The sequence below is a fragment of the Hirundo rustica genome, chromosome 12 (assembly GCF_015227805.2).
Source record: "Hirundo rustica isolate bHirRus1 chromosome 12, bHirRus1.pri.v3, whole genome shotgun sequence".
In the NCBI taxonomy this organism is placed as follows: Eukaryota; Metazoa; Chordata; class Aves; order Passeriformes; family Hirundinidae; genus Hirundo; species Hirundo rustica.
In genome coordinates, this window is record NC_053461.1 from 3,211,411 (window position 1) to 3,238,208 (window position 26,798).

The window sequence follows — 26,798 nt, forward strand, 5'->3', positions numbered from 1 at the left end:
ATTATCCATAGTCAAGACCAGGACAAATAATTTTTGACTGTACCTTGGATCTGGGTCAGCCAGTCAGGTTGATTGTAATGCTCTGATGAGATAGTTAACGTGTTCAAAAAGACCAAGACAATAACAAGCCAATAAAATGTGACAGATTTTACTGCAGCCCTACATTTTCTTCTGTTAAAGCGGTTCCAGCGACGCCAGCGTCGACTGAAAATTCAAATAAAAATAAATTTATTATTATATGGAAAACACTCATGAACTTAAGGAGAGTTTCTTCTGTGTAGAGAACAAGTACAATTGTGTATGAGTGAGCTGGTGTCTTTTCATAAATAGATGTATAATACTTCAATAGCTATGTAAATTATTACCTGTTGCAGATTAGCAACTGCTAACGTGTTATTCCTTTTTCTATATTTCCTTATAGATTTCTAAATGTAAAGCACAACATTCAGAGACTCCAATTGCCTGTGACATAATTAGATTAAGCTGCATTTAACATTTCATTGGGTAACAAAATATATCTATCTCTCCAAGGCCCCATACACTTAATAGCAATAAAGAAAAGTCAATGAATCAACTTAGAATTCAAATTAAATTCAGTCTAAAAATGTAGGCTTTGAGCTAAACCACAAAGAGAATTCTGGCAGGATTAAACAGAATAGGAATGCTGAGGTCACCTTTTAGAAGTCTGCCCTAAAACAGCAGAAATCTTCTTCAGCAACTCCTAGAGATTTCTACTGATGTGCCCTGAAATTGTGTCAGTGGGCAAATGTCTGTGAAATAAATAAGAGTGACAAGGCTGTGCCTAGATGTGAGTTGGATTCACAGATGAGGATGTGTCTTTGGACTCATAAAATTAGAATTCTCTGCTTCACTTCTGAGAACCCTGTTCAAGCATTAACTAAGTTATCTTTATGAACCTTAAATTTGTACTTGTAGTAATGGAAATTAATACTGGTTTCAGATATCAGTACAAAAGGCTTTCAAGCATTTGCAGTATTCTAACCATATAAAGGAAAAATATCCTGTCCTGACCTAAATCAATGTGGTATTCAAGAACATTCTTATCTTGCCAATCCCCTGCTATAAGAGCTATGTCCACGGCCATCAGCAGGATGCTTCTCTCCTTGGCTAGGTTAAACTGACTTTTTTTGCACTTACAGAACATCCTATCATTGAAGTCCATGAGACAAGAATAATAATGGTGGGATATCTCTACTTACGAGACTCACAAGCAGGCTCAAACTCTATAACTCCGAGCTTTCTGAAGCCAATGGGGCTATTATTTTGTTTTCCTCAAAAAGATGTGTGTAACCAGTGACAATAAAGTATAGCTAACTGGTACATATATGAATATGCATGAATAACGTAGGCATACATAAAGAGACTACAGAAATAAAACAAAAATTCAGAAAGGAGAACAGCAGTAAATTTCTCCATTAGATCGATACAAGTAAAAGCATGGTCCCAAAGATTAACTTCTCTTTTAATTTGTAGTGCAGCAGGTAGGCGAGCTTGCAAGGAAAAGCATTTTCTATTTTGATCCAAAGGCATTTTGACATTATGGTCAAAACAATATCCTTGATAAGTTATGGCCTGACTTACTTTGTGCTCAAACACAGTGTACTGGCACTGCAGAGTAACATTCCAGAAGCTGGAGCGAGGATCAGCCCAGAAGAGTGAGAACTGGACCAAGATTTTGCATTTACCTTAAAATGTGATTATAAGAGGAAAATACTGACCTGAACTTGGATTTTGAGATGGTTTGACTAGAAGAAAAGGAGAACACATTTTTAAGAACGGGGAAAAAATAATTAACAATTTCACTTTTTTTAGAATTTTGCATTGGCATTACATATACATTAAACAAACTTTTAACAAAATGCATCATGAATGCTGACACTCTTTTTTATGTTATTTATTTTCTGAAATACCATTTCTAAAGCCTTACTAATTTTCTTAGTGAAAGAAAGGAAATCTTTAAAACTGAGTAAATAAACCTTGGAATAAACACATAGAAACTGCCTGGAAGTCATGAAAATCTGAACAAATAAATACTGAACACCATGGGCTACAGAAATACTCCTATACATTCAGTTATTGTCTAAAAAAATATATATTCTCCTGGTCATGCACAATTTAACAGAGAATATTTGGTTTTGTCATTAGAAACGTCCATTCTTTTCTTATAAGTTTGGACAATAATCGTATTTTATAAAAGCTTCCAGGAAATCACGATTCCGCTGCAAGCTGAGTTGAATTGTTTTATATCTCCTTAACCTGAAAATTTTTAGGAACGCTTTAATACTCTAATAATCTGCCTAATACCAAACTCCTGCAAGCGCCATACAAAGCCTGGCCGGATCAAGGCACTTTTGGCTGAACAAAGAGTGGGGGAAGAAGGATCCTTTAAACGCCAAGAAGATGAGGTGGGCACTCACCACAGACTCCCACAGCACGCCGGGCTCTCCCCTTCCCCGCTGATGTTCTCCGTGTTCACGGACTCGGTCTCGCTGGTGGGCATGCTCGCTGTGGGGACACAAAACTGCCTCAGAGCCAGCACCAAGCAAGGCTTTGCACAGCTGGGACCTCCTGGCCTGTGGCAAGAATGCCTCCAGCTCTGCTGAGAGCTTGGAAGAGGTGAGGAGTTGTAGATGAAGTCAGGCACTTCATCAGTCCTCCTCTCCCACCAAAAGGAAGCACACAGAATTCCACAGTGAATTGTGGCACTTGGTTTGTTTGTTTGTTTTTAGTGATTCAAGGAAATTGCTTACAATTCACCGCAGAATATAAAGTTAGACGAGGTTTGTACAGAGTGTGCTACCCCAGCAGAGAAGTTAACCTGAGCTAGATTCTGAAACTTTTCACTTTGAGAAGTGTCCTGTCGACACCCTGGAGGTGTTTTTCAATTGAAGTGCTGGTATCAAGCTTGCTGATTCCAAGCATCATCAAACTTCTGAAAGTAGGAACAATCACACTGTGGTCACACTGACCACTCTTTGCTTTTACTGACATTATGAATTATCGAGGCACGATGCCAGAACGTAAATGTGCCTGCAAATACTGAGTGAGCAGCAGCCAGGAGCACAGGGAATGGGAGAATGGTCCTTCAAAGCATGATGAGAATTACCGCTAATAAAAAGGGGACAATTACATTTGCCACAGAATGAATTGCTGCACATATAGAGGATCGTTACTGAGTGGTTAGCAATTGTAGCTGATGGTTTTTTAGCCAGAACTCATTTTCAGCTAGGTCATCACCATTTGTCTTCAAAACAAACTGAAATACAGAGGGAGGTCGCCTTATGTCAAAAAGTGTTAGCAAATTATGAACAGCCAAAGTTCTCAGTACTTCCTAGGAGAGAGCGCTGCTTCCATGTCTGCAAAGCAATGAAAGGAAAGCCTCAGGAACAGCAGAAGTGTAAATTAGTGTTGCTGGTCTATACAGTAGAAATACCATTTGAAGTAGCAAACATAAGAGAGGTGCAAGATACACTGAAATGACTATAAAAGAGCGAGAACAAAAGTAAAATAACAGAGCATTCTAAAGGCATTCTGGTGTGTACCTTCCACTATTTTGATGGTTTGTTTGGTTGGTTTATTTCGTTTGGTTTGGTTTGTTGTGTAGGGTTTAAGCCAATGTCTGTGGACTGAGAGTACTGAAGGCAGAACAGCCACACTGCCAACTTCTGATAGGGAAATCTCACTATTTTGGTAACCTAAAGGATGATATGAGATTGAAGACTCGGACCCTGAATTTTCTGATTTGTGTACAAATCGATAACTGTTAGAACCAGTCTCTCTGCAGCCTCTAAATCGCCTCAACACCGACATGAAGATAGAGGGGAGTGGGAAGTGCTGGTTTGGTTTCTGTGCTCATCAATCCCATCAGAGCTGGAGACTGACAGGTCTGTGCAGGCCAGGTGCTCAGCTACTGTGTGCAGCAGCTGAGAACCTGTCCCCATAAGCAGGTCACTGTTATACGGAATGTTAAACAGAGAGGCATAACAAAATGTCCATGCAGGTGTCTGAATAAACAAAGCGCTTCAGGCAGTAAGCACAGCAAAACCTTCTCTCACAAGGTTCTTCTGTTCTGATGATTCTTTTAAAATATTACTGTAATGACTTTATATACTAAAAGTCTCTGGTTAGCACCTGCAAGTGTCTCAATTCTAATAGCATGCTTCCCTTTATAAATCAGTGTTAAAATAATGGATTTTGCTAGTTCTGTAAGAACTTCACAGCTTTTGAACTCTGAACAGTCAGAGTTCAAAAGAAATTTCACTAAAAAGTAAAGAAAAAAAAATCACAAAATTATTTCAATCATAGTCTCAGGGCTTCAGAACTTAGAATTTTTATTTTAAAATTTATTTTAAAATATCAGTGTCTTTTGAAATAAGTATAAGGGCTTTACCTGTCTGGTAAAGAACTGAACAGATTGCCTTGTGCCAGGTGACTTGACTGCTGCTAGAAAATACGTTATAGTCACCTAACAATTAACATTTCAACACTTGTGATGGGCAACTGCAAAAAAAGAGTGCAGAAGTCTTGTTTCACACACTATTAAGAGCTGCCAGGAAAACACAGCTAGGCCTACTTCCACAATTATTGCATATGTGCAACATCCCCCACACTTGTATTTCAAATTTATCTACCCTTCTATCTCCTGAAAAAAAAAAAAAACAAAAAAAACCCCATACCTAGAATCTGATTCTTCATAAAGTGTCACTCCACTGAGTGGCAAAAAAACTACATTTAATGTAAGCAATGGAAATGCAGGTAAAAGTGAAGTACTGTAATTTTAACTCAAGTCTATGCTGACTTTATGTGTTAGCCCACAGTAAGAAATGCCAGCCCCTTTTGAACAGGATTATGTGAAGTAAAAATATCTTTGTCCCTATTGTAATGAGTGTCAGTTCTGCTAATTATTAAATACTTCAGAATGTTACTGCGTTTCAGGCACCACAGGGCTATTGCTCCATCTCTATCAGTGACTTGCAGGTACTGTGTTACAAACAGAAGAGGGAAGAAAAAGAACCAATTCACATTAGAAACTCAGCTGCCATTAGACAGTAATTTATAAGTCAAAATTGAAACTTGACAGAAGCACTGAGAAAGGCACCGTGTGGAAGTCCAGCTCCAGCAATGCCAGCAAGTCATCAGGTCTTTAGCCAGAAGAAAACAGCAGCACTGCATGTCCACATCCACTCTGCTAATGCAAGCAATCTGTCAGGTCTCAAAATAACTCAGTTCCATGGCCACAGCTCCATAAGGGCAGGTGGTGTCCATGAGGCAAACGTGGCACACAATTTTGAGAGACTTTTGAGAGACTGATCTCAGCAGGGTCAGCTCTGAGATCTGTAAACTGGCACCTCATTATTGAAAGGAAGATGCCAAATTTTCTTTTTTGTATTCACCTTTTGCCCTTTTTTTACTGGCATTCTTCTGGAAAGATTATCTAGATTTCTAGCTCTAATAATCTCTTCAATTAAGCTAAATGGTTTCCAAGAAAAGAATGCTTGCATTAGACAATATAAGCAACTCATACAAGCATGCAGCTTAATACTTTCCTGAGTGGATAGAAAACAGGTCAAATACATCAACTACTACATTTTGCTTCTGTGGATAGGAGTACAACATGAGAAAAACAATCCATTGTATTCACGAGTTACTCTATGGAGTTTTCATACTTTGGAGCAGGGATTTCAAACTCCACTCCAGGATGTACCATAACTAATGCACAGTGAAGAGCAAGCCACTGTCTATCAGCAGCGATGTGCCCTTGTCAGGTGGAGTTAGAAGAAATAAATTCCATAATCCTGAAATACAACAATTCAATGTCACTGTACAATCCAGAAGCAGGCTAAATTACAACCTGAATTACTGAATTGTGGTGTCAAGAATTATTGTTAGAAACGTTTTCCTCTCTAATGTAAATGATTAAATTTTTAACCTATTTCAACTTCAATCCATAGGCTGATGTCACTTTCACACCGGTGCATGTTGAGCAGCGTTGTGGTTACATGTGCTGAGGGAAAAGTGCTGCAGAAGTGGAGTGATCTGCATAGCTCATCAGTATTGGCTACTGCAGAGAATCTTGGCGTTATTTTAAACTGGCAAAATTTTAGATCAGTCTTACAAAAAATATCATCTTCTGTTTGCTAGTAACAGCCAACAAATTCCTTGAACTCCAAATTTTTCCTAATTCTTTCTCAAATTAGTACATGGATTTTCTGAATCCTTTTCACCAAATCTTTGAGGTAGTGAAACAGGAAAACAGAGTGGGAAAAAAAAAAATCCCCAACGTGGCAACATTATCATTGCAAATTCATCTCAAATTTTCCTAAGTCTGCTGTATGCCAAGAAAACACTTCAGAAAGAAGTGGCACTATCTCTTCTGACTGTGAAGCTTCTCAGGGTAAATTCGGTTCAAGGAGAGTCTGCTTGGAAGATGCTCTCCGTGATAGTGTAGCAAGATATCTCTTTTCATAGTGCAGATTTAATGGCTCTCTCTTTTTATAGGCAGCCCATGGAAAAGCAATATAAGGTTGGCTGCACAGCAATGGAAGGAGAGCAAATTAAACAGGTTTTGTTACAGTACCATCACTGAACCAACCAACTTGTACCCTGAAGAATGACACTGTGAACCTTGGGAATGGTGCATATTCTACACACATGTTGCTTTTAATGAAAATATGGGGTAGAGGGAATAAAAAAAAAAATATTTAATGTGGTGTTTCTAATCCAGAGACAGTCTAAGCTTCAACTGCTCAGATCAGCATAATCATCTCATTAACTCAGAAAGAAATAAACTTAGGCCATTAATTTGAACTTTGGAAAAACCCTACTCACAAAAGGTGCACCTGGCCCTGCAGAGCAGAAGAATCCAAGTCAGTGCCCATGAGTTTGGGACGCCGTTGACTTGCAAGGTCGGGCACCAGTCGTGACACAGCAGCCAGCACCAGCAGGTGACAGTGACAGACACTGGCAGCCAGTGCCAGTCCTGACAAACATCAGAACCTGAACCTCCTCGTTTAAGGGCTGTGTTGAAATACACAGTTCAAAGTAAAATTGTAACTGCCTTCTCTCAATTTTTACAGAAAAACTATTTCAGCACATGGAGCTGCTTGAGCTATCAGACAAGATATGTAACAGTTGCACAAACGATTTCAAGCACTCGGTGTTTGTACAAAATGAGTCTATCGGGTCGCAGCAATTTCTGACTTAGAATTCTGCATTCTCTAAAGCAACTGGATGAGTTTTCAGCCTTACTCTAGGCCACAGTAGTGACTGTTAGGACAGCAAGAAAACCAGCCGCTCACATAACTTATTTGCAGATAGGATGAAAACTAGATCTCCCAGCTACTGCAATTATGCTCATGTCAAAACAGGACATTTGCCAGCATTAAAACAAGCAGATTTGAAAATAACTTTCATACTCTGAAACTCCCGTCCATCTCCAGTGTGGGTGAGGAAAAGCGAATAAAACAAATTCCAGAAATAAAACCATCAATAACAAAAGGAGATACAGTAAAACTTGTGTTTGGTTAGATTCTACATCATAAGTATCAAAAGTAAACAGTAAATATCATCATGCTGTTCTAAGCATTTAAATTTAAAATACGTTTTAGTCTGGTTTACCCGACTTCTGAAAAAAAAAACCAAAAAAACCCCTATTCTTCAAGAAAAGCCACAAAGACAGTTAAGTGGAACTCTGAACGGATTAAACTCTCTGCTTTAGGGAGTAGAGCAGCACCTCTATGTCAAACATGCACTTCAACCAGCAGGAAGGTCTGCATGCACGAGGGGTTCCATGCTCCAGAGGATGGTGCCTTGGTTACAGAAATGCAAACAATCTGTGCTCCCGAAAGCTACCACATCCAATGCAGTATTGGCACAAAAGAAAAGCTCAACTGCAAATCCGAACACGTTTTACCATGTTTATTGGAAGAACGGCCAAAGCAGCTAAGTCTGCTTTTCTTCTTGTCTTCCATTAAGTCAGCCAGTGTAAGCCCTGGGGAAGCACATGTAATCCCAGCAGTGACGCGGGAGGTGGCAGCAGTCGCAACGCAAAAAACAAAAACGTGTCCGTACACACAACACAGGCAAGGTTAGGCAAACAAACTGAAATCACCAGCAGCACAACTGGTCACAGCTAAACCCCTCACCTTTCACGGATCCTTGCATTTTGAGCTAAATTCGCAGTGCTTTGAAGGCAACGGAAGGTTTTTTTCATTGACTTTGGGATTATCGGCTATTGGTTCATAATAAAGACTTCTAACATTCACTAAAGGCACGTTTACAATTCTAGTAATTAAAAGGAATTCCATTATTCAATATCATTGAATCCCTACCCATTATCAACAACAGAGATGTACAAATACATAGGATTCATAAACAAATGACTTAATGACTTCTCTGATTAGAAATTTCCAAATGCTGGGGGGGGCATTGCAGGAACCTCAATTGCAATTTTAAACAATTACATGAGAAACTATTCATCACTGACTTAACCATCTTTAAAATCTCTGCCTTTGCCTGCCATAGAGATCTTCTGTATTTTAAACCCAGAGCTCTTCTACATCGTTGAGGAGCACTGTGGTGATCTTCCATCACCATAAACCAGCAGCAATCTGGATCTCCCAGAGGTTTAGATATTCAAAGCAGGGACAGAGTTGCCTACAAGCCTGAAAGTTATTATTCTGTCTTGGGACCCAGCTCCACTTCCTGCTTCCAAAATGGCTCAAGAAAAAATATCACCAGTATATTTCAACTAAATTTATTTTCTAATAATATCAGAAACGCAAGGAGGTAGAGCAACTTGGCAAGCCTTCCTCCTTTACAGGCTGTTGCAGTCAATATTAAAAATGAAATACCAAGCCACATATTTAAGGACATGTACATAAATCCAGGAGTGCTAGGAGATTGCCTATTCACTGGAAATTTCCACACAAAAGCATACGTCTGCCTGAAATTAAATTCTTGGCATTTCTCTTCAAGCTTTTTAAATTATTTTACTTCTATTTTCACTCTGCAAGTCTTCTACAATCTTTAGTTTGCCTTAAAATTATGCCTAAATTAACAGTTTAGACTTAAAAAGTTCTTTCAAACTCTGTAACTATGCAAAGTGTTTTTTTATCTCAAAGCTGTTTAAGGAATGCCAGAGGAAATGGGATTTTTTGCAGCCTATTAACAAACATCCAATTTGAACAGGACAAAGAAAGGTTCCCAGGATTTCACCTGTAAACCCAGTCCACTGGCACCACAGCTGACCACTCAGTCATCCAACACTCCACGCAAACTCAGCATCACCTACAGTTCTGCACAGCAGCCTTGTACAAAGTGTATTTACTCCATAAAATATGGCAACTTTTACATCTCAGGCTTGGGATTTCATACCGGTACTCAAACCTACAGGTCATGTACTCCTTCCACACATTAGCAGCAATAACTAAGTAGAGTGAACTCTGGGGTTTTTGCTCTGTTCTAGATAAAAATTCTCTTTGTGCAACACATTTTCTAATAGATATAAGTTATTCCTTTCCAGTAATGCTGGAATCAACACTAACCCACAGGTTGCCTTGCAGCCTCTCATAAAATCAGTGTCCTTCCTGCCAGTTCCATATTCCCTTACTCTGCTCTTATTGTGAACAAAAGGACTAATAAAATTCTGAAATTCAAAGGATTTGAAAAGCTACTATTATCTTGCCAATAAAGATACAAGTTTAAAAACAGATACCTCAATATCAAACCACATCATTTTTGTCACTTACTGCACCTGAAAAGTACTGTGACTTAAAGGAACAGTTCACAATAAATTAGCCACACTAGAAGAAAAGCAATGGTAAAAATGTATCATTTCAACACAGAAAATATTATTCCAGGCTGTCTTTGACAAATTATTTACCCTTATAAATGATTTATGGTATCTAATTGACCACATACCATGACTTTCCAGAGTATAACATTAATAACGAGGTACTATGTAGCATTAGAATATATACTGAAATTTGGACTTTAGATTCAGTGTTAAATCAGTAACCACGTCTTGAATCTGTGCGCTCATTTATGCACTGCTCTAAAACTTCTCATGAAAATTTTAACTACTGCTCTGCAAACATGACAAAGAGGCTGAAATAACCTCTGCTAAATTATGACATTAAAGTACTGCCATTGCTAGAATTTTCAGATATACAGAAATCAATTATAACTTTAACAGTTTTTATAGTATCATGAAATTAACTTCTCTTATACCTTAGAACTCAGATTAAAAGCACAGAGGGTCACTACAGGATAAATTACCTGTTTATAATATCCTACTGTCAAATAAATGCAATATAAATTCTATTTCTTAGTGTCAAGCAAAAATCCCACAAGATTTCATTTATTGCACACCCAGTTAATACAAGTAATAAAAAATATTTTACATTGTATTCTGAATATCAAAAAGAAAGACCCAGAATGTCATTATCCTACTTCAACAACAACAGCAAAAAATCCTCAGTATTACCAGGAGGTTATTTCTTGACGGTAGCTTTGGTCATATTTTTAAGCTCTTTATATCATTATTATTTCCCTTGCATACACCCACATGAAAACACATTCTAAGGATTTACTATGACACTTGGTGGCATGTGGCTTCTCTGCACTAACTCTTTCCAGAACACAAATAAAGCAAAGTTCATAAGTCTCAGTAGTGCCTGACTGCAGACACTGATTTACACATGGACACCCCAAGCAGAATTTTGTTGTAAGATTCCAAATTATATTCCAAGACTCAGCATCTCCATATTAACCAACAACTGCTCTGCTAACCAACACCTCTGCAAACTGGGAAAGGGAAAGCACTGGACAGGCTGCGTTCCCTGCAGAGCAACACCCCCAGGAGGAGTCAAACTGACCCCACAAAAGTAGAGAGGAAAGAATACGTACTGTTCCTCTTGCCTTCTTCATCAGCCTCTTCATCGTTCTCGGGGTCAATGTCTTCTGCCTGGGTAATCCAGTCTAAATATCCCTTCAGATCTTCTTCAAGCTGTTGTTTCTCACGTAGCTTCTGAAAGTCCCCTCGGGCCTTGGCTTTTTCTCTTTCTTTAGAAAATTCTCTATCAAATGCAGATAAAGCAGAAAGAAACCACTGATTGACAAACTTGCTGGCATTTCACTCAAAGTCTTGACACTGCAGATTAACACACTGACATAGAAAATACACGGAAGATTTGAGCACTGCTTTGAAAACAAGGTAGAGGTGCAAAGAAGTCATGGCAAATCCCTACCAGACTACATCTCAACTTTCAGAGCTTTCATGATTTAATCAAAAATTAAGCGGTATTTTTGACACTTCCCATAAGGGAACAGTCTGCTCTCTAATTACTGCTCCTCTATACAGATTTTAAAATTGCTTTTATCTACAAAGAGAAGCTAACTTGCAATAATGAAGCAATTTCACATTTAAGTATTAAGTTTCAGTGAAAAGGAAATTCTGGTAGCCAGTTCTAAAATCCTTCCTCTCCCAGCCACAGTTCACCAGCCATGTCCAAACATACTGTATTCCAGACCTCCAATACTGGGTTCTCCCTTAACTGTATCACACACAGACTCCTGTGCTGTTGGAAATTTGTTCCCTGCAACATAACCTAGAAGTCCTGTTCTCACAGATCAGAAACAGGAACTTAATCCTCTATCTCATTGCCCCAATCTCATGACGGTGTATTGGACTGTCTATCCAGTTTAGTTCAAGAATCAACCCCTGAATTATCATGGAATGATAATAAAAAGAACAAAATCACGCTCTTTGACAAGGGAATTGGATAAAATGGCCTCCTAAGATCTTTTTCAACCTGAATTACCCCATAAATCTAAGATTCCCTGAATGACATATAACTCAAGACAATTAACAAGTATAATCTTCCCCCACAACATCTCACATGCCAACGTCATTACAACTTTTGATGCGATCCACAGCTCCAAATGAGTAACACCTTTTGCTTCAAGGATCAACACATTCCAGCTATCTGAGCATCAGTATGTAGCGTTAGGGGCAGGCAAGGCTCTTTGGGACTGTACATACAGCCCAGTATTTAAAGTTAAGCTTGTTCTGACTAACGTGTTAATCAGGTTTGGGCTGGGAGAGATCTCAGAGCTCATCCCATTCCACGTTCCTGCTGTGGGCAGGGACACCTTCCACTATCCCACCTGGCCTTGGACACTTCCAGGGATGTGGCAGCCACAGCTTCTCTGGACACCCTGTGCCAGGGCCACACCACCCTCACAGGGAGGAATTTCTTCCTAATACTGATCTAAACTGCCTTCATTCAGTTTTAAGCTGTTTACCCCTTGTCCTATTGCTACTCACATTAATCTTACAATAGGACTAAAAGGCCAGAAAAATTTAGCTTACTTCGAATTTGCAACTCCTTTATTTATTGGGAAATTTCACTTGACAATATTCCCTAATTAATACACTCTTAAGGGGAAATTTAATTAACTACTCAACTTTTTCAAGTCAAAAATATTATAAAGTTAACATAAGACAGAAAAATCTTTTAAGAAGGCAAAACAATTGGCAATAAAAATGCTGCCCTAAGAGAACAGAACAGAATAACAGAAAGTCTCCATATTTCAATATAATATTTCAGTTTGGTGATATACACTATTTACTTAGAATTGCAAAGACATAATCTCTCCAAGGGGTTTCTTATTCATTTTTATTAGCCTTTTTAGTCTTTAAACATGTCAGAGCAAAGATGCAGTGTCGAGAGGACATCAGTAAATTTAAGTGTTAAGCTGTTTACATGTAAAAATAGAGGTGCTGGAGGTTTCTTTAATGAGATGTTGCAGAAATTACACAGCTTTCTGCTGCAAATACTAAGAGGCAGGCACTGCATCTTTTGCAGCTGAGGACTTAATTCAACAGCATCTCAGCCTGGCACACAGGGATCATCCTGTTCCATCTGATGGCACTGTAATGAAGCTGAAGAATGACAGTGCTCACTTTGCATTTGCTATCCTTCACCTGCCATCCAAGGACGAGATTCTGCAAGAAGCCATCTCCTCACAAAAATACCAGTGAAAGAGAGAGCTCTAAAGATCTCTCTGAAAGGTAATTGCTAAAAAAAAAAAAAAAAAAAAAAACCAAAATAGAGTAATCTCACAAGTCAATAAGAAACTGTTTGGGTTAAGGAATGCTGGGGTTTAAGCTTCTCTCAGAGGATTAGAGACTTTCCTTTATACCTGATTGAGGCAACGTACTCGTGACTCACTTCCCACTGGCAGTATCTTTAGAGAAAGAGCTGTCGTGGCAGAGTAGGAAATGAGAAGTAATAAGCCTTGCTGGCTTTTACTAAGTATTCATGTCATTTTCATTTGAATTTCTTCAGGTATTTCTCTTTAATTCAAAAGAGGTGTGATGCATGAGAGTGAAGTAAAAGAGAAGTTGCTGTTATTATATAGAATGAAGTGAATGAAATAAATTTTTAATTAATCAGCTGGCAAGGGTGATAATTTGAACAGCATCTCACCCATGGCTGAACCAATCTCTAATTCTGACTTCACATTAAAACAGCCGCATGCAAAAAAATTAAACCTATTTTTTATATACATAGCTGATTCTGACCTTTCCCTTTAATACTGCACAGAAGCCAGATGCTGCCTTGATATAGGCTGCTGAGATTTATCAGTAGGGGGAGATGCAAGGGTGCTTATTTCCACAATATTAAAAAAATTTAATTTTATTTTTAAAACTTGACCGCTTATAAGGAACTATTAAATGTGAGAAGAGAGTTTTCTTCAGGGAAGGGAAGAATCTGGCTCTATGATATTTTTTTTCTATCACATCCACAATGAAGGGACATCCCTCAGACACATATAGACATCTTTTAGTGAAATGCCATGAATAAGAAGGGAGAATTTAATAGAATTGGAAAGCAATGAGTTTCCTGTTGACACAACAAAAGCATCTCTCTTTTTTTGGCCAAGAAATAAGTAATTTGAAAGACAAAAAGTTGATGGGGATGAGAAGAGGGAGAGATGTTGGCTCATTAAAGCTTCTGACAGAGACATTTGGACGAAAAGATACTTGAGTATTTAGCTAAAGATACACAGACATTGGCTGATCTCCTGGAAGGAGGACCAAGACAGCTGCATGTGCAGCATTTCATGGCTGTGGAGTGGGAAGGGTGGGTCCAGGGCAGAAAAGAAAAGCTTTTGGCTCTGTAGGCAACACAGGGACAGACGAGGTCGGACTGGTGGCCTGAACTGGCCTCCCTGTCATCAACCCAGCACTCAGGCCAGCAGCCTCTGAAGATGACAGGCTCAAAAAAATGCACATTAATTGCAGTAAGTGGACTTCAGCTCTGTAAATATTTAGTTTCACAAATGCCTGTGCTAAGAGCTAACTTTTAAATGCTTATTTCATTCTGGTTTGATAAAACGATCTGGATCCGATATTTGAAAATATTTTGGGCAGGGGGTGCTGCATCTGCAGCACAATAGAGACATCACTTGCAAAATAAAGCATTTAATGGAGACTAATTTACATCACCTCATTTACTTTTAGTGATAACTAACCTCCTATATAAAATTCAGGGTTTATTTCTCTTGCCCAAAAAATTCCTTGTCTCCTGGCAGAAAGATGATCTCATTTCTCTGTTCAGGCACAACACCATCATCGTCAATGGCTGTTGAGGCAGAAGCATATAAAATGCAGGGCTTGAATTCACGCTTCAATAGTCTGGGGTAATCATGCCAGACTTTTCTTTCTTCAGCAGAGTGAAATAACCCCTGCTGGTACGCATCAGTTGGGAATGGCTTGGTGCAACAAGGTGGAAGTGGCAGCAAGGAATGCCTGCTGGGACTCGATTACACCTCCCTGGATCTCACACCGTAAATTACAGGCAGGATCACATTAACCAGAAGTCCTAGGGCAATTTGTTGAAATGCTTTTGGTACACTCTCCCTTCCCTCTGTATATTCACAGATATAATAACTAGAGACACCTATCCCGGCCTCTTATCAGCTGAAAGCTTCCCCATGCTAAAGGCCAGGGACATTTCATCAGGGGGCCTGTGCAGCACCACGAGTGTTGCTGAGGCTCCTGTGCATCTCTAGGCATTGATGATATGAAACAAACAGGTGCTTTTGATATCTACGCATAAAGCAGGACACAAATCCTTCACTGGCTGTATTGCTGCCCCTTCGTGTCACTGCAAATGCAGTGGGAGGGAGAGTGAATCTCCTGCAGTACAGAGCTCACTGCACACGAGGTCTGGTATGTGGAAAGTGTTAAGCTAATTCTATATGTAGAACTGCCACCCAGACATCTCAGACTCATTTATTCACAGAGAACAGCCACATAATAACAAAAATGCACTCACAGGAGTACAGCGTTGGCCACCAGACTTGCAGGAGAGGTTTCACACAGCGGTAACCATACCAACCAACAAATTAGCAGAATCAAGTCAGAGAACTAAAACTGCTTCAAGTGTACAGCTAAGCACAGACAGCAGCTCACAGCTGGGTGTAAAGTGTAACAGATGTGGAGAGACATAAAAGGTTAAGTAACATCACATCTTTAACTATAGGGGATTTGTATCTGCCACGCCTTCGTTTAGGGGAAAGAAAAATTCACAGGCTGAACACTAGAATTATTACTGTAGGATGAAACCAAACAAATCCTAGCAGGAATTTTCCTTGAGCAAGGAGCACTGGGCTCTTGGTGGGGAAATGCAAGCTGGTACTACCTACCCACGGCTATCTCTATGCAGCTCCTTAGCAATTAACAAAATGTGCATTCAACAGCTCCAGCAGCAGATCTGTGGAGCAAGGGCCTGTACAGCCTTACTGTGCCAGAGCGCCCACGAATGCTGTGGGGTCATCGGTAGGAACAGACAGGTAGGGACCCATCTGATAGAGCAACAAAACTGAGCTCTGATGTTTCAGCCCACTGTTAATTAGATCTGCACATTAAGATGTGCTCCTTCTCTTCTGAGTCAGGACCCATTTGGCTCAGAACGCTCTGGATTTCTTGGAAGAAGAAGGGGCAGCTCCGAGCACAGGACCAAACGCTGCCATCACCTGACATCAGGACCCTCATCAGGACCGTCAGTGCCCTCTCCAAGGAGTTTCTGAAACTACCATGGTTTGTTCCCCACCAGGGGCTCACCAGCAAGCATCCCACAGGACCAATCCCTAAAAAATCTTGGGGTGGTGAGTTCAAACAGGACTGAAATAAAATCAGTTCCCTCTAAGTTCATATTCAAGAGTACAGAACTGTCCACACTGACTTTAGTGGTTTCTCTCTAAAGCAATCAAGTTATTTACTGCTGTACACAGCTGAAAGTATTTGCTGATCAATTATCTTTAGTGTATTCAATTGATTGACCAAATATAACATTTCCTATTTATGTGAGTTTTACTTTCACCAGGATACAGAAATCAAATGAGCCTGCTCCAGCTTATGACTTCCTGAGATCTACAGCTGGAATCCCTCTCCTTGTTTTCAATATGTTCAGTTTATCTATGGGAAGGAGTTAGATTTTCAGCATTAATTTATAGTTTTCACTGGGCCTTCCCGCTGCAGTGAAAAAGAACATTGTCAAACCCAGTTCATTTTCCTTTTGTTGAAAAGCTATGGATGACAGTTTACTGCCGTTTTCTATTTGGTGCATCATTATTCAAATATGTTTTTCTATGATTTTTTTCCCATTTATACTGTAGACAATAGTTCTTAGGTGTATAAGCTAATCTGCACCAACATATTTTACATGGCATTAATTGACAGATATTGCTGGGAGATTGGGGTGGGTGAGTACACACTCTTAGCTTTTAGAATCACTATGTACATACATTGGAAATATAACTGAGGGGAAAAAAAATTGAAAAAATTAGCATTCACTTAGTAACCCTCAACATCATATGTAGGAGGATGTGTCAAAGCTTATTTTTTGGTGTCCTTTTGCGAGGCAATAAATTCAACTTATGGATTTATTAATGTGTGTTTGAAAGGTTTTATTTGTTCCCATGGCTACCCAAACAAATACTAATGCCTTGAGCAGAAAATGTCATCAGCAGAACCTCCTAATGGTAGGGACGATCCTCAAGAATAGATTATCATGTATCATTAAAAGCCATGCCTCTTGATAAATAAGTTTTGAAGTTTTATAATTTATTTCCTCTGTTCATAGCAAACTAGTTTAATACATGCTGAATTACTAACATGCCTATTTTAACTTTTTTTTTAAACTTTTTACACTTTCAGAATGGATGAAGTATCTCCATTCTGATCTTTATTTCTTAACTTTCTTGTAATCTTAACCTTATAATTTCTAACTTTCAGCTCACTCTTTTGCACCAACAGCCATGATATGCTCTGGTCTTTTACACTGGAACATTTGGAGGAGACCTGTCCTGAGCTCTCAGTTTCTGCGCCTAGAATTTCATGCCTTCAGAAAATTCACTTTTAGAGTAATGTGAATACTTCTAGTGTCTACTACAGAGTAAAAAGAGGTTTTTAGTTTTTTGAAAAAGCTGAATTAACTCAAGCCTATGAATTCTCTCCATCCTTGTTATTCAAGGGAATTACTTAGGAAATAATCTCCACAGTCAGCTTCCATGCAGAAATCACAATATTTACCACATGCAGATTCCATACACGCATTGCTTCTATTCACTTACACTACTGATATTAAAAATATGAACTGTACTTTTAAGAATGTCACCTTCTGCAGGCAAGACTGACATGGATCACCAGGAAATACTCACCTTCAGAAAGAGCTAGATGTAAAACAAAAGATCTGCCAAATCATCATTCTCATCCATTTTACAGTATCTAAATACATCAAACATGCAGTGCACAAGAGGCATTACAGAAATACAAAGGGGCAGATGGTCACAGAATAACAAAGGAGTGCAAAGAGAACAACTGAGCATTTTAAAACAACAGACAGATTGAAAACAGCAAACAGATTTAAATGTGCACGGCATAACCTGATATAAAGGAAGTGACACTTTCATACAGAAAAGGTATTAGGCATTCAGATTCCACTTTCAAAATCTGTATGCAAAGCCATGCTTTTCAAGTAAGTTGGTTTAATTTTTCATTCTTGGTATTTGATTGGTTTAGTAAAATTTAAATTCATCTGTAGATTTATCATTAACCAAGTTTTCGTGTTATGGTTTGAAGAATATAAGACATAAAATCTCATAACTTTTAAATGAAACAAACAAAAAAAAGTGTTAAATATTCAATGCTTGGCTCAGAATGAAAAATATCTTTCAACTAAGAAACACAAAAACCTCCACTGGATTTTACTAGGACATCACATTTATCCATAAAATTTATACTAGACTACTAGCGCTAAACAGAAAGTATGGGGAAAATTATTTATGTACAACTTTCATATACTGATCAAAATAAATCAGGGTAACAGAATTCCACACTGGTCCTTGTTTGTCAGAGTTTCAAACAAGTATGCCAGGACATTCTCTTAATTTCTGTACCAAACATCAGTTTGCTATGGATAGGTGTCTTTTAGGAGTATCTCCTTTGACTTTCTCCTTGCACTTTCAATGTCAGACCTTGGTGATATTTATACATCACATGTCTCAGCTCTCCAGCGTCATTGTCTTCAGCAAGAAAGCAAAAAATGGGAGTTTTAGGAAGGCTCTTTCATGTATTTAGGGCAAACATAGATTTAGACAATTCATCAAGCACCCTGAGCATTCAATTGACCCTGGCTGACGACATGGCAGAAAAATAAATTTAGCAATTAATGGCTTGGCAAATATAAGGACAGTTCACATCCCACTTTTCACTGCCATTTCTGTGCACTGAAAATCCAAGGGAAGCTGGCAAGGGTTGTGAGGAACTCTTAGAGCTCTATGGATCACACAAAACCTAAAAATCAGTGGTGGTTTCTTGAACTCAAGGACAAGGAGACACCTCTTCCCTGTATTGGAATGACAGCTAAAAAACAACTTTATATTCCAAAAAAATGTATGTATCATTATGTTGAAAACTTCACATAGTATTTTATATGTATTAAATCAAATGCTAAGCTGATTCATGAGAGTATCTCTAAATTTCCATGACTTAAGGAAAAGAAATTAACCCATGCAACAAAACACCAAATTTAGTGTCACTTTCCCTGCAAATTTTTTTTAGAAAAACAGAAGAATCTGAAACCAAGAACAATTCAAATCATGGAAAGAAAAATAGGAATATTCATTTCCTGTTACCAGACACCTTTGCAGCACAGAAAGAAAACTGATTGGTGCTTGTGATGTTCTTAAGGGCCAGAGAAGGAGCTGTGAGAGCCTAGACCTGTAAGGACTTCAGTGGAAAGTCCAGTCACATAGCAACGTTAAGTAACAGCAACAACAGATGAAATAAATTACACTGTAACTACCCTCATTTATCTGTCTTTCTCCTTATTTCATTTTCCAGCGTGGCTGAAAGCCGGGCCCTTAGTTTTGCAACAATTTACACATTTGTCCTTGGATAAAACAAAGCTGACATGACTGCATAAATCTGAAAAGGATGAGATTAAATCTAAAATTCAGCAGTGTCGTTTTAGCACTACCATTTTTCTTTTAAACATCAGCTTTATAAAGCAAGTCTGACAGTAAAGTAAAACTGTGCTTTCCCTGGTTTCCTGTGTGCAACAGTAACCTATCATAGATAAATGACTAAATATTTTAAAAAGCACATTGAAAACCACTCATGGAATAAAAGTGCTCTTGTAATGAAGCTACATCAACACCTGGAAATCTTGTTTGCTTATCTGATTTCCAGGAATATAATAATGCCTTATCATTTCTTTCAGAGACAATGGATCCACTGTGGCAAAACCATGAATAGGGATGCACACACTATCAGAATCCTGATGACACCATCAACTGCACTGTCAGGCTGCTTTCCACACAAGGGAAATTTTCCTGTTGGCCAACAAGGATTGCACAACTTCCCTGAGATTGCCAGAACAATATAGTTTGCTGTATAATTGAAAACTAATGCATACAAACATAACAACTTTCTTTTCAGCATTCAAATGGTAGCTGGATCTTTTATATATTTATCAAAAAATATCTTTACCATAAACTGGAGTTTCCCAAGCTCAAGAGTGTTAGCAATCAGGAAATGGCAAAGGAAATAGGGTTGTAACTTCACACAATGGGACTTTGTAAAAAGAAAATCTGGCAAACACTTGCCATAACTACAGTTTTAAAGCACATTATAATACAGCTAGAACTGACATGGCTTTAGTTCTTGGTTGGAGCCTGGAGTGCACAAACCAACAAAAAGCTGTGACAATCTCCCACTGACAGCTATATTAAATTGATTTATTATCATTGATAAATTTATCAGTTCCTGGTGCAAGTTGTCACAGCAGTTCACAGCTCTGCATCCCAGGAACCACTGAACACTGTGTCGGGGTAGTGCAGTCACACTTAACGAAGTCTTAAAGCACTTATTAAAAATATTTTGCCATATTTTGAGCAAAATATATGACTGGTGAACATAAACAACACTCCAATTGCACTGTGACTATTTGAAGAAAAGCAAAAGTTGGTCTTTCAGAAAAAGACACTTGTATATAAGAACAGGGGAGAATATTTCTACAGGTGCACCACCGATCTCTATGCACAAAATCTTTGTCCTTGCAGGAATATTATAGAATAAGGAGATTAGCGACTCACTGAATGAACATTTTTGCAAGCATGGTGAACGTGATGTCAAGACAGATACAAGCACTTGAATCACACAGTTTGGTCCAAAGAGCAAACACTGGTAGGATGACATAAGAATCTCAAGTGCATGCAAAAAAGCCATTGCTGAGAAGCTGGAGTAAATGCAGAGGCCATCTTACAAGTAGCAGTAGCATACACAATGTTAACTCAAGGGCTTACCCACTAAGTACACCAAGAACCAGGTTAAGTACGAAAAATGAGCCAAGGATGATAAGACTAACAAAATAGATCCATGGCCACTCACATCCTATTGCATCATTTACCTGTAAAACGCAAGGAAATAAGTTATGATTCAGTCATTCATTAAACAGCAGAGTCCTTTTTGCAGCTGCCAGATCACATAGGTTCGACACAAAGTTCATGGCTTATTCAGATCTTTAAAAAGTGAATGAATAATTGTTTAAATTTACTTACCCAAATTTTGTTGTAGATGCGAGGCTTTAGACAATTAATTGAAATAACATCTAAGTGAGTGGGTGAGAATTGTTAATCTTATTTTATAACTTTGCCAAAAGGACTTGAAGAGTATGTACTGATAGGTCTGAGCTCCGATTTTGGTGTTTGTATGTTATATATAGGAGAGCTACAAGAAAATTGTGTTCTAATTAGAGGAGGAAGCAATAGAGGTCTCTTAAAAGATGTCATCCCAGCTGAAGTCTCACCTGTATGAGATAACCTGTGTGTTCATGGCAACTGAATTCAGGACTCTGCCTTCGTGATGAAAAAGGTGTATGCTTACCCGCTCAATACACCAAGAACAAGATTTAGTACGAAAAATGACCCAAAGATGACGAGACTGACAAAATACACCCATGGCAATTCAAATCCCATTGCATCATTCATCTGCAAGAAATAAGATGATCTTATAGAGTAGATCACTATATTAACAATGAAGACTCAGAGAAAGGAGAATTTGATCATTCAGGTTAGATAACATTCTATGCATTCCTTCAGAAATCAAAGAAGAACAATGAGAGCAAGAAGGCACTGGCCACATTCACTTTGCATTTCCAACACAAACCCTAAAACAAAATGCCGAGTGAACCTGGCATTTGGATCAGAAATATTATCAAACATAAATGGAGCACTGCAAAAGCTCTGTTCTTTAATGCTGAGAACGTGAACTAAATTTCAGACCTTCAATTAAGATGATGATCACAAAGTATACTGAAATATTAGGACTTTTAGTTCATGTATATCCTATCTACATGAATGATCATTTGGGAAAATAAACAGCAGTGCGTATCTCAACTGTACAAGCAGTGTTACTTTTTGTAACATGGAATTCCCACAGTTTTTCCTGAAATAAAGCAGTCAAATGCAGTCATTTTAAAATGCAGACATTTTAAATCAATTCAAAAAGAAATAAACGAAAATGAATCTCTGTAAAAAGGATGAACACAATTTTAGGAAAATGAAAATTTGAAAAATAATTTTAGAAACACAATGGAAACATGGAAGCATTCCAGGAAAACTTCTGAACATAAGTCACATCCAGATCAAGGTTGAATGAAATTTAATAAGTTGTTGCTGATTTTTTTTTTTTTTTAAAGTAAGGTCAAAGTCACTGAGCTTTCAATACACTCCTTATAGACACAAGGTTTTCTATAATAATTTCTTCCAATTGCTATCCTTGGCCAGCTCATCATACCTATCAAATGATGGACTAGTGAAACATACCCATGAAGATCTAAAAAGCCCTATTCAGAAAAACAGATATTTTAAACCAGGGAAATTTGGTCTTGTGTGTAGGATTCAGGTGCAAAAAGACATTTTGATAAGTCACAAGAGTTCTGATGTGAAGCTTCTTGGAAATGGTTCTTCTTGAAGAGGAGTTATTCTGAATTTTACATTGGATTCTTCTTAAGATGTTTTATAGTCATGAAAATTCAGCAGACAATAAAATTCATATGATATGGTTGAACAATCTAATTGCAAATCTGTTTTCTCTTCTGTGAATGCCATTGTGTTTGTTATATCTGAAATTTGTGATTAGGCTTTGAGCTCTACTGACAGTCAAGTTTGACACCTCTCCTTAACATCTCTGTAGGAATAAACCTACTAAACAAGGGAACAAACATTTTTCAAAGATAATTCTTCTATTTTTCCCCTTTTTTTAATGAAATATCATAATCTCAGTTTCTGCAAGGGAATCTATGGATGGTTAGACAGAAGCATTAAGTCTTTGCAGGTTAAGGCCCAAAGGCACTTTTCTTCCATGGTGATCTGTGATAGCACCAGTTTATTCTTACTAAAGTAAAAAACCTCCCAAATAATAAAACCAGATGAGTTTACATAGCTTCTTCATGCACCTTTTATAAAAGAGTCCATGTATCATCTTTAAAAATGCCTTTTTAATTGAACTGACATACTGAAAAGTCTCTTAAAATTACGCTTGCTACCAAAAAAGAAAGAAAACTTGAAAATATGTATTTGATTTGGATCTTTTTCCTCTTCCTATAAAACTGTATTATGGAAAAGTTAAAATAAAAAAGGGTTATAATCATTCATCAAGACTGGGATAATTACCTTCAATTTCAAGATTTCCTAAGCTTTCATGTTCAGTTCTGCAATATTCATATGGGAAAGTCTTTCACAATGCTGCCATTATACCTGCTCAGTCTCCTGGGCAGAGCTTTCAACAACCCTCAGCATGTCAGCAGCTTCTGCTAAGGAGAGTGGCTGGGAAGTTTTGGGTTTTATCACCCATATTCATCCTGTCAGAAAGAGTCCCCTGCAACTGAGAAATTTTAGCAACGAAGCCCCGAAGTTTATGAGTTAGAACGTCTCATTGCCCAGACTGAATTTCTGCCTCATCGCAGTGGATGCTGCCCTTTGCATCTTCTTTCAAGCACAGGCACACGGCCTTATGTTTTAAGAATAATATTTACTCGATTTTTTTAAAAGTATACTTTTTTTAAAAGTATATTCATAATTATTTTATTACTTTAGAAATGAGTTTGCTTCATAGACCTGACTCATACCATACAGGCCAACTGTTTTTCTAATAATAACTGATAGAGCAAACATTTTAATTAAATTTCAAATACATATGAATGCATTTTGCATCTAACAACTATACCAATTAGCAGACAGTTGTTTCCAAGTCACCAGAGTTCAGAGTGAAGATATAAATTCATCTGGTATTGGTGCCAACACGTTTCTGCTATGTATCATTTTGAAAAATCTGAGAGATTAATATTTGCAATTTTACTTTGAGCAGAGCTCAAAAAACAGAGCTCTGGCAGTCGCTGCAATACAACTCCATGCTCTGCTTTTGCTCATGAAGAGAACATTTTCAGGCAGCCAGGCACTCTGCTAACTAAGTTACACAGGAGCAAAGCTAAAATTCTCATGCCCTGTCACAAAGGCTCTGTTGGTATGAGCAGCTGTTGATTTGCATTCACTTTTTAATGTGCAACATATTAAAAGAAAAAAAAATCTCATTTATGCAGCTGGATTTTAAGACCAATGTTTTAGGCTAGTCTATCTAGGACTAATGCTTTGTGAAGCAAAAATTAGCAACTGCAACTAACCAGTACTAGAAGAAATGCTTCATTTGGAGAAATGCTGAACTATTTCAAAAGCATTCCATAAACTCAAGAACACCTGAACCTAGCAGAAAACCTTGGAACTAATCTAAGATTGAATTCCTAAAAACTACTCAACAACTTTACCACTTAATTCTAGATACAATTAAACTCTAATCAAGTAATGCTTTGTAATTTCTATTCATGAAGTTATATTTCAGATTGCATTAATACCAGAGATCAAAGTACAAAAAGAAGCCCTTTCCTTTTCGAAAACTTTGCTTCTCATTTCATGCATGTCAAATGGAATTTTCCATAACTTCCAATTAAAGAAAGATTAAAGGAATTGATTTGCCTTCTGATTAAAAACAGAGACAGAGCTTGGTTAATATATCAGAACAGAAAACCCTCCATCCTGAAAACCAAAATACATTCATTTGAAGGGATTAATGCCGACTTCTCACCCAAAATGCAGAAAAAGGACTTAAAGTCGCAAATTCCAGATGCGCTAAAGCGACACCAGGAATTCAAGGAGATCTCACTTCTGAAACCCTCAGCAAAATGTCTTGCAAGAGTCTCCTGCCCAATGGCTCAGGGATGCACTGTGCCAAAGGAGGCGTCCTGTTTAATGGCTCCTAACTGACTTGTTCTATCTTCTTGAGACCATGACTTTTAGCCTTCAAAAGGCCTATGGCAAGGACACCCCAAAGCGCCATCCTTATTGCCCTTTGTCTTTTTAAAGCTCTAGTCTTACTCTTTGAAAGTCATTTCTCCACTGTTTTTCCATCACATCAACCAGAGGGCAGATGAGATCATGGACAATATGAAGGACAACGGTTTCTTCAAACCCCTTCATTCTGTTCCACCATAACAGAAGATGTGCACTACACATTATGTATTTGGCTCTTTATGTTTACACAGATGTGTTGGTGAGTCTGCAGTCTTGAAGAATTATCTTGAACTGACTGGACAAACTTGATACAGTCAGAAACTGCCTCAAGTGGCATTTGGATGAATTATCTTGTGAGCTGTGCTGCAGTTGGAGACAACTATCATTACAACACAGCATAAATTATCAGAGACCAAGACTGAAGTGAAACAGGGGAAAAAGTCAAGCTTACTGCAGATATATCTCTTAGTATTACACAGCAGCAGATGGCAAACTTCAACCTAAAATATAATTTATTAACATCATTAAAATCTAATTTATCTCTATCTATAGTAATTGTGAGTAAAATCCTCGTGTGCAATTGCATGCAAATCAAGGTCTTAACTTTCCTGTACATCTGGTATTCTTTTATTAAAATTCTTGCAAACTCAATTTGCAATCAATACAAGCTCTGCCTGGGATCAATGATAAAACAAAACCTCTAATTCTGCATTTCCGCCATTATAGATTCAATGTGCTGATGCATGAACCTATTTTTGCTTTTCCACAGTGTTTCAAACCCTCTTAAACATGTTGAATTTCTTGGCTTCCTTAGGTTTTAATTTTACCTTCCTCTTTTCATAACATGCCAACAGACATATATCTGGTGGATTACTTAGTGCTACCTGTAATCTGCCTCATCATCTTAAAATTTGTTCAGGCTGACAAACTCAGCCTCTTGACAGGTGTAAAAATTCTGCAGACATCAGTATTTTGTGATGTGGGACTATCCCTGCATTCTTGGAAGCATGGAAGGGAGGTTCACAAAACCCCAGATCAGGCTATTTATTCTACTCAGTGAAGAGCACACCAGAGAGCTTTTCAAAGCTGCCTGGCTTCAAAGGTTTTGTCCTGAGATATTCTTGGCTGAACTGGAGTTAATTTTAAGCTGACTTAAAACAGGCTGTGCTTGAAGCACGGCACCATCCAGGTTGATTTATAAAAGCATAGAATTTCATATTCGTGTTCTGGAGTCAAAGCACAGGTTTCCCTGACACTGTCCTGGTTGGACAGACGCAGCTGTTCTGATCTGACACTGAATATGGGGATGCACTGGTGGGGTGTGCACTGACACCACCCTTTGTTAAGCATTTCAGCTCAGCAACACCTGGAAAAATGAGAGTTCCATGGCTCAGGCACCAAGGTAGCCCTAAAGAGAAAGCGATTCCATTGAGAAGCGTAAAATTGTCACTGGACCTAAAGAGTCTCAAAATTGCTTAATCACCTCTTAAATTTGGCCTCTGTCTTCTGTACGTAAACTGTGCTGTGCAATTGCATACGGGAGACATATGAGTGATCCTCTCAAGTTAAATCTCAGCTTGGAATTTGCTTCAGCTTAATGCATTTGCTTTGATCAAGCTGAACAGACCTCATTTTCTTCCTTCTGTAGGCTTTATACATTCTTAGCAAATGAATTTTGGTATTCCCATAAAGCATTTACTCTTCAAAATATGATTGTTTATAATTTTTTTACTATGATTGTTTAGAAATGAATTTAGATTCAGGTCTTTCCTTTTCATTCAGACACTGTATTGTATCTAACAGCATTTTAGCTAATTCCTGTTAGTGGCATTCCATTAATCAGCTTACTGTCTTTA

The 26,798-nt window shown here is 38.1% G+C and overlaps 1 protein-coding gene across 6 annotated transcripts in view; it reads right to left on the reverse strand.

Moving 5' to 3' along the window:
- Window positions 1-26,798, reverse strand: part of CACNA1D (calcium voltage-gated channel subunit alpha1 D) — a 175,312-nt gene that overhangs the window by 69,066 nt on the left and 79,448 nt on the right. For 4 of the 6 annotated variants that reach the window (XM_040075836.2, XM_040075833.2, XM_040075834.2 and 1 more), the window contains exons 8-12: window positions 20,902-21,005; window positions 10,930-11,099; window positions 2,439-2,526; window positions 1,740-1,766; window positions 44-204 (exon numbers count right to left, since the gene is read on the reverse strand). In XM_040075836.2, coding sequence (XP_039931770.1) covers window positions 44-204; window positions 1,740-1,766; window positions 2,439-2,526; window positions 10,930-11,099; window positions 20,902-21,005 — 550 coding nt within the window. Of the gene's footprint in view, window positions 1-43; window positions 205-1,739; window positions 1,767-2,438; window positions 2,527-7,933; window positions 8,012-10,929; window positions 11,100-20,901; window positions 21,006-21,481; window positions 21,586-26,798 lie in introns of all 6 variants that reach the window. The other 2 variants (XM_058422314.1, XM_040075837.2) reach the window with 2 other exon arrangements.